General features: G+C 40.9%; 1 protein-coding gene across 1 annotated transcript in view; it reads right to left on the bottom strand.

Moving 5' to 3' along the window:
* The window catches only part of BTBD9 (BTB domain containing 9), a 431,835-nt gene extending 418,269 nt beyond the window's left edge, over nucleotides 1–13,566 (bottom strand). Inside the window, exons 1-3 of the mRNA XM_006148619.3 lie at nucleotides 13,360–13,566; nucleotides 8,429–8,792; nucleotides 5,553–5,817 (exon numbers count right to left, since the gene is read on the bottom strand). Coding sequence (XP_006148681.1) covers nucleotides 5,553–5,817; nucleotides 8,429–8,792; nucleotides 13,360–13,544 — 814 coding nt within the window. The 5' untranslated portion in view covers nucleotides 13,545–13,566. The remainder of the gene's footprint in view (nucleotides 1–5,552; nucleotides 5,818–8,428; nucleotides 8,793–13,359) is intronic.
* Between the last annotated feature and the right edge of the window lie 1,664 nt (nucleotides 13,567–15,230).

Genomic DNA, 15,230 nt, shown 5'->3' with positions numbered 1-15,230 from the left:
AACGGGCCTAGGACTCGAACCACAATTGACTATGTGGGAGTCCAGCATTATGCCACCTGCTAGTCCTTTTCTTTTTTTCTTTTTTCTTTTTTTTGGAGAGGTTTTTGCTATAGAGCGCATGCACTTGCCAGACAGACAAAGAGAGAGAGAGACAGAAAGTGAGAAATCACCCCCCAAGGGGGATGGCCATGCCGCAATCCTTTCTCCTCCATTTTCCTCTCGGGATCCTGGGCATGCACGCACATGTGACCAGCATGAGTTTTAAGCCACCGGGTCTAGGACTCGAACCCCAGTCAACTACATGGGAGTCCAGTGACATAGCCATTACGCTAACTGCTGGTTCCCTCATTTTTTTTTTTAATGTCTAGTTCAGGCACTGTGATAGGTGCTAGAAAAACAAAAGCAGAAAGACATAATTACAGTCCTCAAGAAACTCAGTCTAGCAGGCGCTTAGGTAAGAAAAGTAACCATTATATCACAGGGACAAAGCTCCCTCAGTGTGACTGGAAATATGGGAATAGGTACAGGACGGATTTAAACACACACACACACACACACACACACACACACACACACACACACAGCCAGCAATTTAACTAAGCAGACTTATGAACAGATTAACTTTTACTTGATGAAGAAATCTCAAGGTGGCACAGGCAGCAGGTGCACACAGCCCAGTGTTGAACCTATATGAGAACACCCAGGGTTTGCTTCCCGAGGTCTACACGAACACATCGGGCATACCCACGGGTTGACCCATGGTCCAGGCAGGCTGCAGGGCTGGGGAGAAGATGGTAGAGTAAAGACACCCTGTTGAGGATGCCCCTCCATCCTTCTCACACTCTCACATGAAGAAAATAAACACACGAACTTTAAAAAAAAATCTTTAAAATTTGTGTTATGCTTCTTTCAGAAACAAGAAATTCCTGCTCACTTTCTAAAAGTCTAAAACGTGAGCTTTATGAAACAAAATATAACCCAGCCTGAACAGAAAAAGCACTAACTTTCAAGACAGAATAGATAAGTCTGTGGCAATACCACAGTGGGCCAGCCAGGTGGTGTGGTGGTGAAGGCAGCTGGACTCAGGTAGTTAACTATATGGTTCAAGTCTCAAACCCAGAGGCTTGAAAAACACACCAGGCACGTGTGCATGAATGCCCGAAATCCCAAGAGGAGAAAGGAAGAGAAGGGACTGCAGCGTGGCCATCCACCCTAGGGAGTACTTTCTCACCTTTTCAATCTCTCTGTGTCTCTCTCCTTACAGTTAATTTTAAAAATTGAGAGGAAAAAAAAATCCACAGCTAACATAAAAGTAAATGCTAAGGGAATGTATGAGCAGTTCAAATAATCCTAAGGAAAAAAGTAATTTCATCAAAAAGTCAATTCCCTTTTCTCAGCTATATAGACAAATGTTCTTTTTAACATATGCATAAAACTAGTTGAAATCACTTTCCCAGTAAGACTATCACTGCAAGTTATAAACATCCTCTGGATCTTTTTTTTTTTTTTTTGGAAATGGGGGGAGGGGGGGCGTTGGATCTCTGTAATTGGCAAAAGCCTGAGGATTTGCAGCTCTGAGAATTAAACCTTCCAGAAGCCCATGATAATGAACTCAAAGAAAATAAAGCTTAGTTGGGACCAGCAGTTGGCGTAATGGCTATGTCGCTGGACTCATATGTAGTTGACCACAGTTCGCGTCCCGGACCCGGTGGCTTAAAATTCACGCCGGGTATGTGTGCGTGCATTCCCAAGATCCCGAGAGGTGAATGGAGAAGGGATTGTGGCATGGCCATCCCTTCTGGGGGGTGATTTCTCACTTTCTGTCTCTCTGTCTGTCTCTCTCTGTCTGACAAGCGCATGTGCCCTATAGCAAAAACTTCTCCCAAAAAAAGGAAAAAAAAAAAAAAAGATTAGTGTCTATGACCCTGGTCCCATGATGGAACCTCTGTTTCACAAAATGTGTGTCCAAAGACACAGAACCTAGCCTACCCATGACAGACCAAAAAATGAATTCTGTCAATAATTTTAAAATAAACAGACCTATCTTTCCAAATCATCAGCTCAGGATCAGTTCTGAAATTTTAGACCATTCATATCCTTTTTTCTCTAACAATAAATACATTTGATTTAATAATTACTTGGAAAACAACGAACCTACTTTTTAGGATCTGACAGGAAAGTGTTACATTTCCTGATATTTTTATTATTGAATTTACTACTCAACTTTTTAAGTCAGAGAGAAAGCCTGCTATTTAATCATTATTCAAGTATAGAAGTTAGATAAAAGATTCTCAAACATTCATATAACCTCATTCTTGAGCCCCCCTGAATTACACGAAATGAAGGCACTAACCCTGATGACCAATAATCACAGTCAGGGTCTCATTCCAGAACTGAGTGCCTCACATGGCTGATCATGCCCTTTCCCGAGTAATCTCAGGTGTTTACTACGGCCTAGGTCTTATACCTATACTGACCAGCTGACCAATTCCAAACCCGCATCAACTATTTTAGACACTATTAGCCACAGTTAACATGTGAAATGTACAAAGCATCCCCTCACCCCTATTCCTATACCACCATCCCAAGTTCCTATAAGGAATCCAGTTCTAAGACCTATAAGCACCCCCGAATCAAACCTAAAGTAAGAGGCAGGCAAGGAAAGGAGAGAGAGAACAGCTTATCTAAGAGAATCTGACAAGGAGGGTTTGGAAAGTCTCAAATTAATTACTCAGCAGGTGGTGTGGTGGCTAAGGGCGTTGGACATGGCTAACTGTGGTTCAAATTCCGGATCTGGTGGTTTGCTTTCTCACTTTCCCTCTCTCTCACTCACTTTGTCCTTCTCTGGTCAAATTAAAATAAATAAATGAATAAAGTTAAATAAAATAATTCTTAAAAGCTCTCTCTTACTAGCCTCTGTAACTCTCTCTCTACTTCTCCAATTCTTTCTCTACCTTGAGTCTCCTATGTAGGCCTTCTCCAAGTCTCACACTTCGATTTTGACTTCTTTCTTCACACACTTTCACCACCAGCTTTGACTGGTTCCTCAAGAGCAGAAGTGTCCTTCCACTTTCTTTTTATTATATTTTTTTCCTCAATGTCCTCAACCCCCATTCTCTAATAAAAATTTCTTTCCATTCATTCACCAAGCACCTCCTATGTGCTATTCAGGATGTTAAATGTTGAGAATACAAAGATCAATAAAATTCACAAAGACTTATAGCTCTGCCTTCAAGGACCAGACAAGTAAACAATGTTTAAAACAATGGGATAGGGGACAGCAGGTGGCGTGATGGTTAAGGCACTGAACTCCCACATGGCCCACCATAAGTCTCAGACCCAGTAGCTTGAAAATCATGCCGGGCACCTATACATGCATGCCCAAAATCCAGACAGGAGAATGAAAGATAAGATATTGCAGTGTGGCTATCCTCCCAGGGGGTGACTTCTCACTTTTGCTCTCTGTTTCTCTGTATCTATCTCTGGCAAGTGCCCTATGACAAAAAACAAAAAAACAACAACAACAACAACAAAACAATGGGATAATTTCTACACAAATATGAAGAGATAAAGAAGAACACATAATAATGATAACATAACAATGTTTTCCTGTATTGAGCTTGCACAAATTATTTCAATTAATTCTCACAACAATATTAGGAATATAAAACTAAAGGTAAAACTCCTTTAAGTATGGGCCATTAGGAAAGTCATAAAGTATTTTTCTATGTAAAAATAATTTAATATCTAATAATTTAATACCAGGTCATGAAACTATTACAGTAAGTGACTAATTCAGGATTTTAAGTCACATTTGTCTGGCCCAAAACCTATGCTTTTTTTTCTATGCCCAGTAAAAAGGTATCTATTAATATACCTGATGAATCAAGAGAGAAGTCTAGGCTAAGAATAACTATTAATATTTAAGATCAATCAGTATTTGAAGAGAGCCTCTGAAGCCATGGTCAAAGAATAGGTCACTCAGGGAAATGACCAGCATGAGAAAGAACTTACAACTCAGATGTCCCAGAAACCCTCAAAATCAGTAAGGTTAAAAACAAGCTCAGCATCTTCTTCAAAGTACTATTTTCCATGAGGATAAACATGTTTTTCAAATGTTAATATTTCTGAAAGCAGGATACAGACATCATGATGTGCTGTCAGGGTTTAATGGCAGCACTGTTTCCTTTCTTCGTGGTATATAAAATGTAGGCTCAGAATTTCTGGCTTCTTAGATTTGATCAAATATGATAGCCTTCTCAAAAACTGATCACCAAAATTAAATCCCTTGAATCATCTAGAGTATTTTTTTTCTGTAATATCCCTCTACACATCCATTATTTTCCATTTTCCCTGCCAGTGTTCTGGTTTAAGCTTTTATCAATTGTGCACAGATTAAATACCCTCCACACTGGTCTTCCTGAATCTAGTATATCCCTATCCAAAATAATCAAGTACAGCACCATGAGTAAATCTTTCAAAACCACCACCATACACATGACACTCACCTTCTCTTTAACTGGTTCCTCCCTGCATATAAGGAAGATTCCAGTCTATTGACAGTTTCAAAAACTGCCATGATTTGGCCTGAGTTGACCTTCATATACTTTCTTTGTTATTAATCAACATTAGCCTTCTACGCTAAGCAAACTCCCCTACTCATGGTCTCTCAAACCCTCTATCCTCTGTCTATTAACCCGATCAGTTTTCCCATCTGAAAGTTACTCAACTTGGGAACCAGCAGTTAGCATAATGGCTATGTCGCTGGACTCCCATGTAGTCGACCGCGGTTCGTGTCCCGGACCCGGTGGCTTAAAACTCACGTCGGGCGTGCGTGCGTGCATGCCCAAGATCCCGAGAGGAGAATGGAGGAGAAGAGATTGCAGCATGATCATCCCCTCTGGGGGGGTGACTTCTCGCTTTCTGTCTCTATGTCTCTGTCTGTCTGTCTGGCGAGCGCGCGCACCCTATAGCGAAAACCTCTCAAGAAAAAAAAAAAGTTACTCAACTTTGATGTCATTCAAGTCAAATGTCAAGGTACAACTCAAACTTCACAACCTCCATGAAATCTCTCTCAGTAATTATAAGCCACTCCTTTTCTCTTTACCTCTACCCTATCCCAGAAGTCTTCTCCATGCCTTTCCAATTCTCCCTTTTCTACCTTAAATTCCCCAACTATATGTTCATCATAGATCAGTCCTGACCACTACTGTATTTCATTTCTCAAGGGAGTATGTCTTATCAACACAAAGAAATTAAAATGATCAAAGGGGGAGACTATGTTTGGCACTTATGCAGTGCAGTTTAGAGGTTAATTACATAGCCTTGGGTACAAACTACTAGGTTTGACTCTCAGCTCAGCATCTTTCTGTGTGACCTTGGGCAAGCTGATGAACCTTAGGAGAAAATAACAAAAAGACGTTCCCTACTAAGCACAATTGTATGTCTCTACACCTACATAAATCACATACACCTGCCCTATAGTTCAGTAGCTAGAGTTCTGTAACTGAGAATGGCATAAGATGCAGATAAAAGTTGACAGAGGTACTTACTGAGCATGCCTCTATAATTGAGGTCCATGTCCCGGCTCTCTGATCGCACTTTAATAGCATCCAGAATGGCATCAGGAGACAACAGGCCCGAAGGCCTCACAACATTCAGAAGCTCAGTGAGGCTCATCAGAGGCAAACGCACTGCCTGCATGATTTCAGCATGATTCTCTTTTGCATTGTGCTTACACCAGTTTAACAAGGCTAGGAAAATATCCTTCTCAGGAGCTGCGAATGAGTCTCTTAATACAATGTTTAAAAGTGCTGTCTGAAAAGGATAAAAAAGAGAAATTCCAGTTATTGTGGAGCCCAACCATGTGCATGATTGACCAGTAAAAGCTTACAGAACTGTCAGTACTAAGAGAATTAACTTTTTTTTGACTCTCTTCTTTCCTTATTCTACATGCCATATATTCTCCTGCCCGTTATGACTATGTGAATAACGAGAAAGGATATTAGCACCGTTTTTTCCTACCCAGGTGCCTTGTACCACTACATCAGACATAAAGTCTTTCCAAACACATCTGTACTCACCTTTAATAAAAGAGCAAGGAGAGAAGCGGCCACGTGAGGAACGGTCAGTGTGTGCAGGTGCTTTAGGGGAGTGGGTATTGTAAGTTGGTAATATGCATCTGGCATTTAAAATTTGTTCCACAGTATTACTGCACTACTTTATTTTTAGTTCTTAGATCTCCAGACGGCCCCCTAACAACACTGATACAACCCTCAAAGATCCTTGTCTTTAAAAATTAAGTGATAGCGGGAACCAGCAGTTAGCATAATGGCTATGTCGCTGGACTCCCACGTAGTCGACCGCAGTTCGCGTCCCGGACCCGGTGGCTTAAAACTCACGCCGGGCGCATGTGCGTGCGTGCCCAAGATCCCGAGAGGAGAATGGAGGAGAAGGGATTGCGGCATGACCATCCCCCCTGGAGGGTGATTTCTCGCTTTCTGTCTCTATGTCTCTCTCTGTCTGTCTGGCGAGCGCACGCACCCTACAGTGAAAATCTCTCCAAAAAAAAAAAAATTAAGTGATAGGGGCCAGCAGATACCATAGCGATTACACCTCTGGACTCTCGTGTGGCCAATCACAATTTGAGTCCTGGAGTTGGTGACTTGAAAATCATACTGAGCGCATGTGCATGTGTGCCCAAGATCCCAGGAGAAAAATGGAGGAGAAGGGACTGCAATGGCCACCCCAGGTGGCCACTTTCCCTCCCACTGTCTCTGTTTCTCTTTCTCTGGCAAGCATTCACACCCTAAGGTAAAAACCTCTTTTAAAAAAAAATTTAGAAAGGATAGCAGGTGGCATGGTGGTTAAAGTAACTAGATTCTCACATGGTTGGCCACAGTTTGAGTCCCCGGCCCAGGGGCTTGAAAACCACACCAGGCACATGTGTGTGCATGCCCAATATTCCAAGAGGTAAAAGGAGAGAAGGGATTGCAGCATGGCCATCCCCACCTCCCTCCCCGAGGGGTGATTTCTCACTTTCCCTCTCTCTGTCTCTCTCCTTTCCAGAAAGCACATGCATTCTGAGGCAAAAACCTAAAAAATAAAATAAATGTATAAATTAAAATTAAGATGGAAAACAAAAATCATAGTGTACATTCAAATCAAGATATGTAGATTTCCAGGCTAGTCAGTGACATGGTGGTCATGGTGATTGGATCTCACATGACCGACTGCATGGTTCACGTTCCAAACCCAGCACCCTGAAATTATGCTGGGCACATGGGCATGCATGCCCCAAATCTCAGGAGGATAATGGATGATAAGGGACTGCGGTGTTTCCCAGGGGTGCTTCTCTCTCTCTCTCCCTTCCCCTCCCACCCCCCGTGAGCACACACGCTCTATAGCAAATTAAAAAAAAAAAATTCAGAAACTCAGTGAGGCTCGTCATAGGCAAAGGTACCGCCTGCATGACTTCAGCATGATTCTCCTTTGCATTGTGCTTACACCAGTTTAACAAGGCTAGGAAAATATCCTTCTCAGGAGCTGTGAATGAGTCTCCTAATACGATGGAGCTACATCGTTTTTTTGTTTTGTTTTGTTTTTGTTTTTGTTTTTTTAGAGAGTGTTTTTCTCTATATGGCATGTGCCCTTGCTGGAGAGTCAGAAAGCGAGGAATCACCCCTCCCACCCAGGTGGGATAGCCATGCCACAATCCCTTCTCCTCCATTCTCCTCTCGGGATTTTGGGTACACACACACATAGATCTGGCATGATTTTTAAGTCACCAGGTCTGAGACTCAAATTGTGGTTGACAATGTGGGAGTCCAGCAATGTAACCATTACACCATTTTCTGGTCGCAATATATGTAGTTTTTCAACAGGTTTTCTCACTAGAAATAGCCAAGTCACAGGAGGGGTATAAAAGGGAAAAGGAAAGACAATTAGCCACCCAGACTACAGACAAAGATTTGAACAAAATAATTTTATTCTAGCTATAATAGTGAATTTTGAGCCACAAAAAAAAAAAAAAAAAAAAAAATCAGTGATTTAAAGACAGCCAGTGTCACATCTAATCTTCTTTATGAATTTCTTCTCTTGCTGTAAGGAATTATTAGTTACATTTTCTATCAATACAAAAACCAAAAAGTGGTATGCAATACTGCAAAGAACTCTATTCACTTGTCATCCCATTGAAAACCACCACCAAGAGCACAGTCTCTTCTGCATGTAACACTTACCACAAGAACCTTGAAGAAAACAGAACCAATCAGCTTTTCTTTTACATGAGCTTAGAGTCCCGCAGCCAGAAGCAAATTGCTAAGCCACTGTTTTTTTTTTTAAATTTTTAGTCCATTGTCGTATTTCTACTGTACAAGTATAAAGAAAACAATGCATGCCTACAAATGACTTGTACTCAATGACACACCTTAGAGAGGGAGAGGAAGCCTTCGCTTGAGAGCACCTCCTGAGCATTCCTGTCCATGAACATGCAGCACATACAAGTCAGCTTGGGAAGAGAGTAGAGACTGGCAACATCAAAAGTCATGCAGACATTCTGAATGTTAAGTATGGTGCAGAGATACTCAGAGGTAGAATCCTCTAGCTCTGGAAATCCATATTTATGAGCCAGGCTCAAGAAGTCCAGCAGCACCTCCTCCTTCTCATCTGTCAGCGTCGCCCGCCCTGTGTAGATGTATTTGAGCAGCATCGTGAATGCTTCTGCAGTGGTGTCTTGGAGAGGGATTTCTGCTTCAGGCTGAGACTCTCGCATTCCACCGTACAGTAATGCTCTGCACATCAGAGAAGACGCGCATGAGGAAAAGCTCAAGAACGCTTTGCTACAAAATACATAAGCTCACACTGATCATTATAGAAATATAAATTTATTTAATGACATAAGATCCAGGTGAAGAAATGCAAAGTAATCATTTTGAATGGTTCTCCAAAGAAAGCAAGAAGAATGATCTTAAGACTATTATGAAGTAAATCTATAAACAATGGAACCAATGAGATATCCTGAGAGCTCAAGACATGTCATAGATATTAAATAGAATGATAAAAGTAACTTTTTGAGAGGAACGATAGTCAGTATAAATATGTTAAAGGGCAATAAGGCAGTTTCGAAAGTAAAACTCTATAAAAAAAAGATGTAATTAAATAAAAATAAATAAATACCCATTAGATACCATTCTTTTCTGTCAGACTGGCAAAAATTAAAAAGCCTGTTCCTATTCAGGGCTGCAAAAGCAATAGGAAAACATGTTCTTATATGCTTCTTTGAGATTATATATAATTGAGCATCCTCTCCGGAAAATAATATTTATTCGAATCTAAACCAGTAATCTCTCTTAACATTCAATTCTAGAAAAAGAATAAGGTGAAATAAAGATAAATTTTTAAATATACTGAAACACTGGAAAAATTATAGATGTCTATAATATATGTCCTATAAAGGACATATAGGTTGAAAAAAAACATGACATACACATTCTATGCAATCGTTAGAAAACTCAAAGGAGAAAAAAAAAAAAAAAAAAGGAAAACTCTAGGGAGATTGTTAAGTGCTGTCTTCGAAAATTCTGTTTTAAATCCTTCCCAGGATACAGTAGGTGAACAAGTAAAGTTTCAAATCCATATATATTGAATGGAAAAAGTGTATAACCATATACTTAGGAACCAGCAGATGGTGTAACGGCTATGTCGCTGGACTCCCATGTAGTCAACCGCATTTCAAGTCCCGGATCTGGTGGCTTAAACTCACGCCAGGCGCATGTGCGTGTGTGCCAAAGATCCTGAGAGGAGAATGGAGGAGAAGGGATTGCTGCGTGGCCATCCCCCCCCCCCGGGGGGGTGATTTCTGTCTCTCTGTCTCTCTGTATCTTTCTGGAGAGCACACGTGCCCTTTAGCAAAAACCTCTCAAAAAAAAATGTATGTGTATGTACATAGACAGACGATGGGTAGTAGGTAGACGGGTCTGATTAAGTCAAGAAAAACCAAGGGGTGGGCTGACACAGAGCTCAAGGGTTAAAGGGGCAGATCCCAGTTGGCCAACTGTCTGGTTTGAATCCCAGACTCCTGTGGACTGAAGTACACACTGAGCACAAGTGTGTGCATGCCCCAAATCCTGACAGAATGGAGAAATGGAGAAGGGATTGTGATCTGACCATATCCCCTGTGAGGGGTGCAACCACATGCTCTTTCTTCTATCACATATGTACCCACCCTCTGGCAATAAAAAAAGAAAAATCAGGGGAAATTCCTATTAAAGTATTTATAACACTTGACTCTTGGAAACACTATTAGACGGGTTGGAGGGATAAAGAAAAAAAGTCCCACATTATTGCTTACCTACCCGCCTTAAAAATGAAACCCAGACAAGCCAATCAGGTGATGAATCTGAATTTCTACCTGTTACTTTATTTATTATTCTATAAATGAAAAATAAAATTACTGATAAGATTACAGGTGGGTAGTTGTTTTTTTATTTTTTTCTTTCCAATTGGAAAAAAAAAAAAAAAGCTCCACATAGGACCAGCAGATGGTGTAATGGTTACAACACTGGACTCCCATATAGTCGACCACAGTTCAGGTAGTGAACCTGATGGCTTAAAACTCACACCAGGCATATGTGCGTGCGTGCCCAAAATCCCAAGAGGAGGATGGAAGAGAAAGGACTGCAGTGTGGCTATCCTCCCCAGGGGGTGATTTCTCACTTTCTGTCTCTTTGTCTCTGTCTCCCTGGTGAGTACATGCACCCCATAGCAAAAAACTATTAAATATAAATATATATATACATATATATGTGTGTGTGTATATATATACACACACACACACATATAAAGGAAAAAAAGTCCCACATTATTGCTTATCAACCCACCTAAAATGAAAGCCAGACAAGCCATCAGGTGATGAATTTGAATGTCTACCTCTGTTACTTTAGGAGGAATTATATGAACCAATTAGATCTCTAACCCAACAGGAATGAAAGGGGGACCAAAGAAGAAAGGGAGAGAAGAGCAGAGTGAGAAAGAAAAGATGCAAAAGTGAGAACAAGAGAATAAAGGAGCGAGAAGGAGATTCTCTCTGCCCCTAGGACTGAGAGTAGGGTTAGCATTTCAGAGTTTGCCCCCATACTTTCCCACCCTCTCCCAGGACTGACTGATACTCTTGCTTGCCGGAGGAAAACAGATGAAACCACACATCAAGATTCACAAATTTTCTGGGCATACTCTTCTCTGGGTCATACTCTACCTAAAAACACCCTGAAGGTTTTCATTAATCAAGAGCATCCAATCAGGACCTTAAAATTACCAAATTAAAGAACTCTACTGTCTTGGGGAAACCACAATAAGGTTTATTATAACTACTGCGATCCATGACATCTTTCTGGACTTGGTATCAATGCTTTAAAAGTAGTTTTGAGGGAGATCTCTTTGAACACTAAATACAAGCTCTCGATTTGGACAAGGAATAAAACACAGTGGTTCAACGTTTACTGTGGAAAGTTCCTTTCTGTACAGTTAGCTTGTCCTTATCTGAGGATCAATAGGCTCTTGAGACAGCACCTGGGCCTGTCCTGACCACTGGCTGCTAAGTTTCCTCTGTACTTGAATAGTGTTAGCAATGAGAATCTAAGATGGCACTGGACAACAACCGAGTTTAGCCTCGTGATTCATTGACTATCACCCAGGTTCAACTCTCCACAAAGACATCAAGACCAGGACAGTAAGTGAGGGGAGTATATTCCATACACTCAAAACAAACTTTTAATTTCTAGAAGCATTTGAGCTTCTTATAAGAACATAGTGATACCTAAAAGTCACCCACATACTGCTGTTTCAAATCATTTTTCAAAGAGGGCAAGGCATATGGTATTAGCAAACAGGAAACAAGCTGGAAAGTTCTGACTTAATAGAGTGGGCTCTACAAAACACAAATAGTAATGACTACACCGAAAGTAAGAAAAGGGAAAGAAACACAAAAGGAAGAGTGTACAGACTGGTTACAAATAATGACTAGACCAGGGTCAATGGCTTGGGGAAGGTGAACCTTGGGAAGGAGAATAGGACAGTATTAGCTTGAACTCTTACCAGACTCCTCTCTTTTCTAAGCTTCTGGTTTTATCTGCAGGGCACTTAAATGTACAAAATGGGAACATTCTGAAAATGTTTACAAGGAACTGTAAGAGTTCTAGCCAAAGAGCATATATTTTCAAGAGACATACTTTACTAGGTATGTGACCCTAGCTGCTGCTCTTTTGCTATCCTGGTTAATTCTGATTGCAAAACCCAGACTTCTAGTTTACCTAGAAGGTAACTGCAATTTTCTCAAAGCCACTGGCATCTCCAGTTAAAAAAAAAAATAATTATTTATTAAATTTTATTTATTCATTCATTTATTTTCAATTTGACAGAGAAAGACAGAGACAGAGAGAGAGAGGAGGAAAGTGAGAAAGGAAGCCACCAGGCCCAGGACTTGAACAGCAGTCAGTCATGTGGGAGTGTCCAGCACCTTAACTGCCATGCCACCTGCTGGTCCCTGGCATCTCCATTTTTAGATACTAAATTTCCCAGGCAAATCTATAACTCTATGGACCATCTTTATCCTTGCTAAAAGAAAAAGGTCCATTATCAAGAACAAATTATAACTCAGTCAATAATGCAGAGATGATCCCTTCTAACTAATTAAAATGTAATTAGAGATCAGTTTAATATGTATAATCCTGGAAATTAAAGGTCTGAGTAATAAACCATATGCACATATTAAGGAGGATTTTTACGGTTTTTTTTTTTTTTGAGTCATAGGTCTAACATTGCTATAAAACTTAGTAAAAAGAAGTTTCTTTTAATTCAGGTTTGTTCAATTGCCTGTGTTTTATTTGAGGACTGCCCAACTGTGGACCTTAGGAAAAGAACTGCTTGGCTACCTACTGGTCCTGGGTCTCAGTAGCCTAAAACACAAGGTAAACTGTCCATCAGTAGGTCTGCAAGTCAGTGTATCTACCCAACAAGAAGTCCATCTGCCAGCAGGCCAGGTGAAGTCCCATCAGGCATCTACTATGAGGAGAAGGTGAAGTCAACAAAGATTCAGCTTTAGAAATATTCTTCTGACTTTAATAATGATTGAATAGGTACTGACTGGCCTGGGAAACCATCTAACCCTGTAATTCTATAATGGCTCCTAAAGGAAAAGGTGATTCTCAAACAATAAAAGTGTACAGAGATGAAATTATAGATGCTGGATTGAAGGATTGCTAGAATATGTTTTTACACTTGGTTACATATTTTTCATAGAGTGAAAAATAGCAATGTTTTCTACAAAGGACTTAAATCTTCAAAAAAGTATCACACACTTACCGAAAATATTGGCACCTGGCTGCTAAAATTACCCTGTGGGCAGGAAAACGTTTCTTTTCCACAACAAATGTGACGTCGCCATATTCTTCCCCAATCAACAAGGCACCAATATGTTCAGACAAAATGTGCACATGATCAATTTCCCCCACTGCAGTAAAGGGGCGAAGAGGGTGGCTGTTACTCATCTTGTAGAAGAGATGATAGTCGCTGATCTATTATATAAAAAAGGGATGAGAGTTAGAAAGGGCGGGAGAATGCGCTTAAAAAATTACATACTACAAACATAGCTAAGTAAACATTTAAAGTGCTTTAAAAGAAATTCACATGAGAGAGTTAATCACCAATGGTATCTTTATTAACCCACTTATTCTGAGAAGTATATTCTACTAACTCTACTACTTTCACTGCCTTATCACACTAGGAAACCAAAAATGCCATGGTCTTCAAACACTAACAGCACTTGGAGCCATCATAATCCAGAAAACCGAGCCCAAAAATAAGTCTCATATTCCTTACAATACCTCAGGAAATAGAAAATCAGTAACTGGAATAACTTTTTTTTTTGAGAGGTTTTTGCTATAGGGCACATGTGTGTGGTGGGAAAGGTGCTGGACTTGCACATGGCTGACTGTAGTTCCAGTCCCAGACCTGGTGTCTTGCTTTCTCATTTTCCTTCTCTCTCTGGTGAGTGCATGTGCCCTATAGTAAATTAAAACAAAACAAAACAATACATAAAATTAAATAATTCTTTTTTTAAAAAAAAGAGTTATTTGGGACCAGCAGATGGTGTAATGGCTATGTGGCTGAACTCCCATATAATCGACTGCTGTTTGAGTCCCAGACCCGGTGGCTTGAATGGCGCATGTCGTGCATGCCTAAGATCCCGAGAGGAGAATGGAGGAGGAGGGATTACGGTGTGGCCATTCCCCTGGGGGGTGATTTCTCACTTTCTGTCTCTCTGTCTGTCTCTTTCTGGTGAGCGCACACGCCCTATAGCAAAAACCTCCCCAAAAAAAAAACAATAAAAAAAAATAAAGGCACTGCCTTGGTTTTACACACAATGCCCTTCTACAAAAGTAACTTAAAATCAAAGGGCTTGATTAACAGGTTCACACTTTAGAAAGGAGAGTTATGTTTTCGAAAGTTAAAAGTGTTTACTTTTTAAAATCTGTAACGGATGTGCAGGTACAAGTAACAAGCAAGAGGGTGAGAACCTTCACCAGGTGCTTTAGGTGACCTCAGCGGAGAAGTGTATAAAATGGGCCAGCGACCGCTTTGCTGCACCAGGGGTTAGGGAGATTGAGCCAGATATGCTCTCTCTACTGGATCTCTACACTTTCACTTGAACCACAACAAAAAGCTGAGTCTCGCCTCTTCTTTAAACTTCCATATTCAGGGAACCAGCAGTTAGCGTAATGGCTATGTCGCTGGATTCCCACGTAGTCGACCGCAGTTCGCGTCCCGGACCCAGTGGCTTAGAACTCACGCCGGGCACGTGTGCGTGCGTGCCCAAGATCCCAAGAGGAGAATGGAGGAGAAGGGATTGCAGCGTGACCATCCCCCCTGGGGGGTGATTTCTCGCTTTCTGTCTCTATGTCTCTCTCTGTCTGTCTGGCGAGCGCACGTGCCCTATAGCGAAAATCTCTGAAAAAAAAAAAAAACTTCCATATTCAGAATCAATATTAGCAAGTTTGTAAAAATGGCTTTTCTTCCCTATGACTGCAGTCGAAAATAGTCAGGGATCAGGTTCCCCAGCAGTCCACTCCACACACCCACCAACACCATCCAGGAACAGCAAAGACTTGTGATGCAGAAGAACATGGAGAATGAGCTGGGCAAGGACACACCCACCCCAACTAAGTGAGGAAGCA

Source organism: Tupaia chinensis, unplaced genomic scaffold, assembly GCF_000334495.1.
Source record: "Tupaia chinensis unplaced genomic scaffold, TupChi_1.0 Scaffold000238_1, whole genome shotgun sequence".
In the NCBI taxonomy this organism is placed as follows: Eukaryota; Metazoa; Chordata; class Mammalia; order Scandentia; family Tupaiidae; genus Tupaia; species Tupaia belangeri.
The sequence above is the reverse complement of the archived record's forward strand: the minus strand, read 5'-3'. Positions and strand labels throughout refer to the sequence as shown.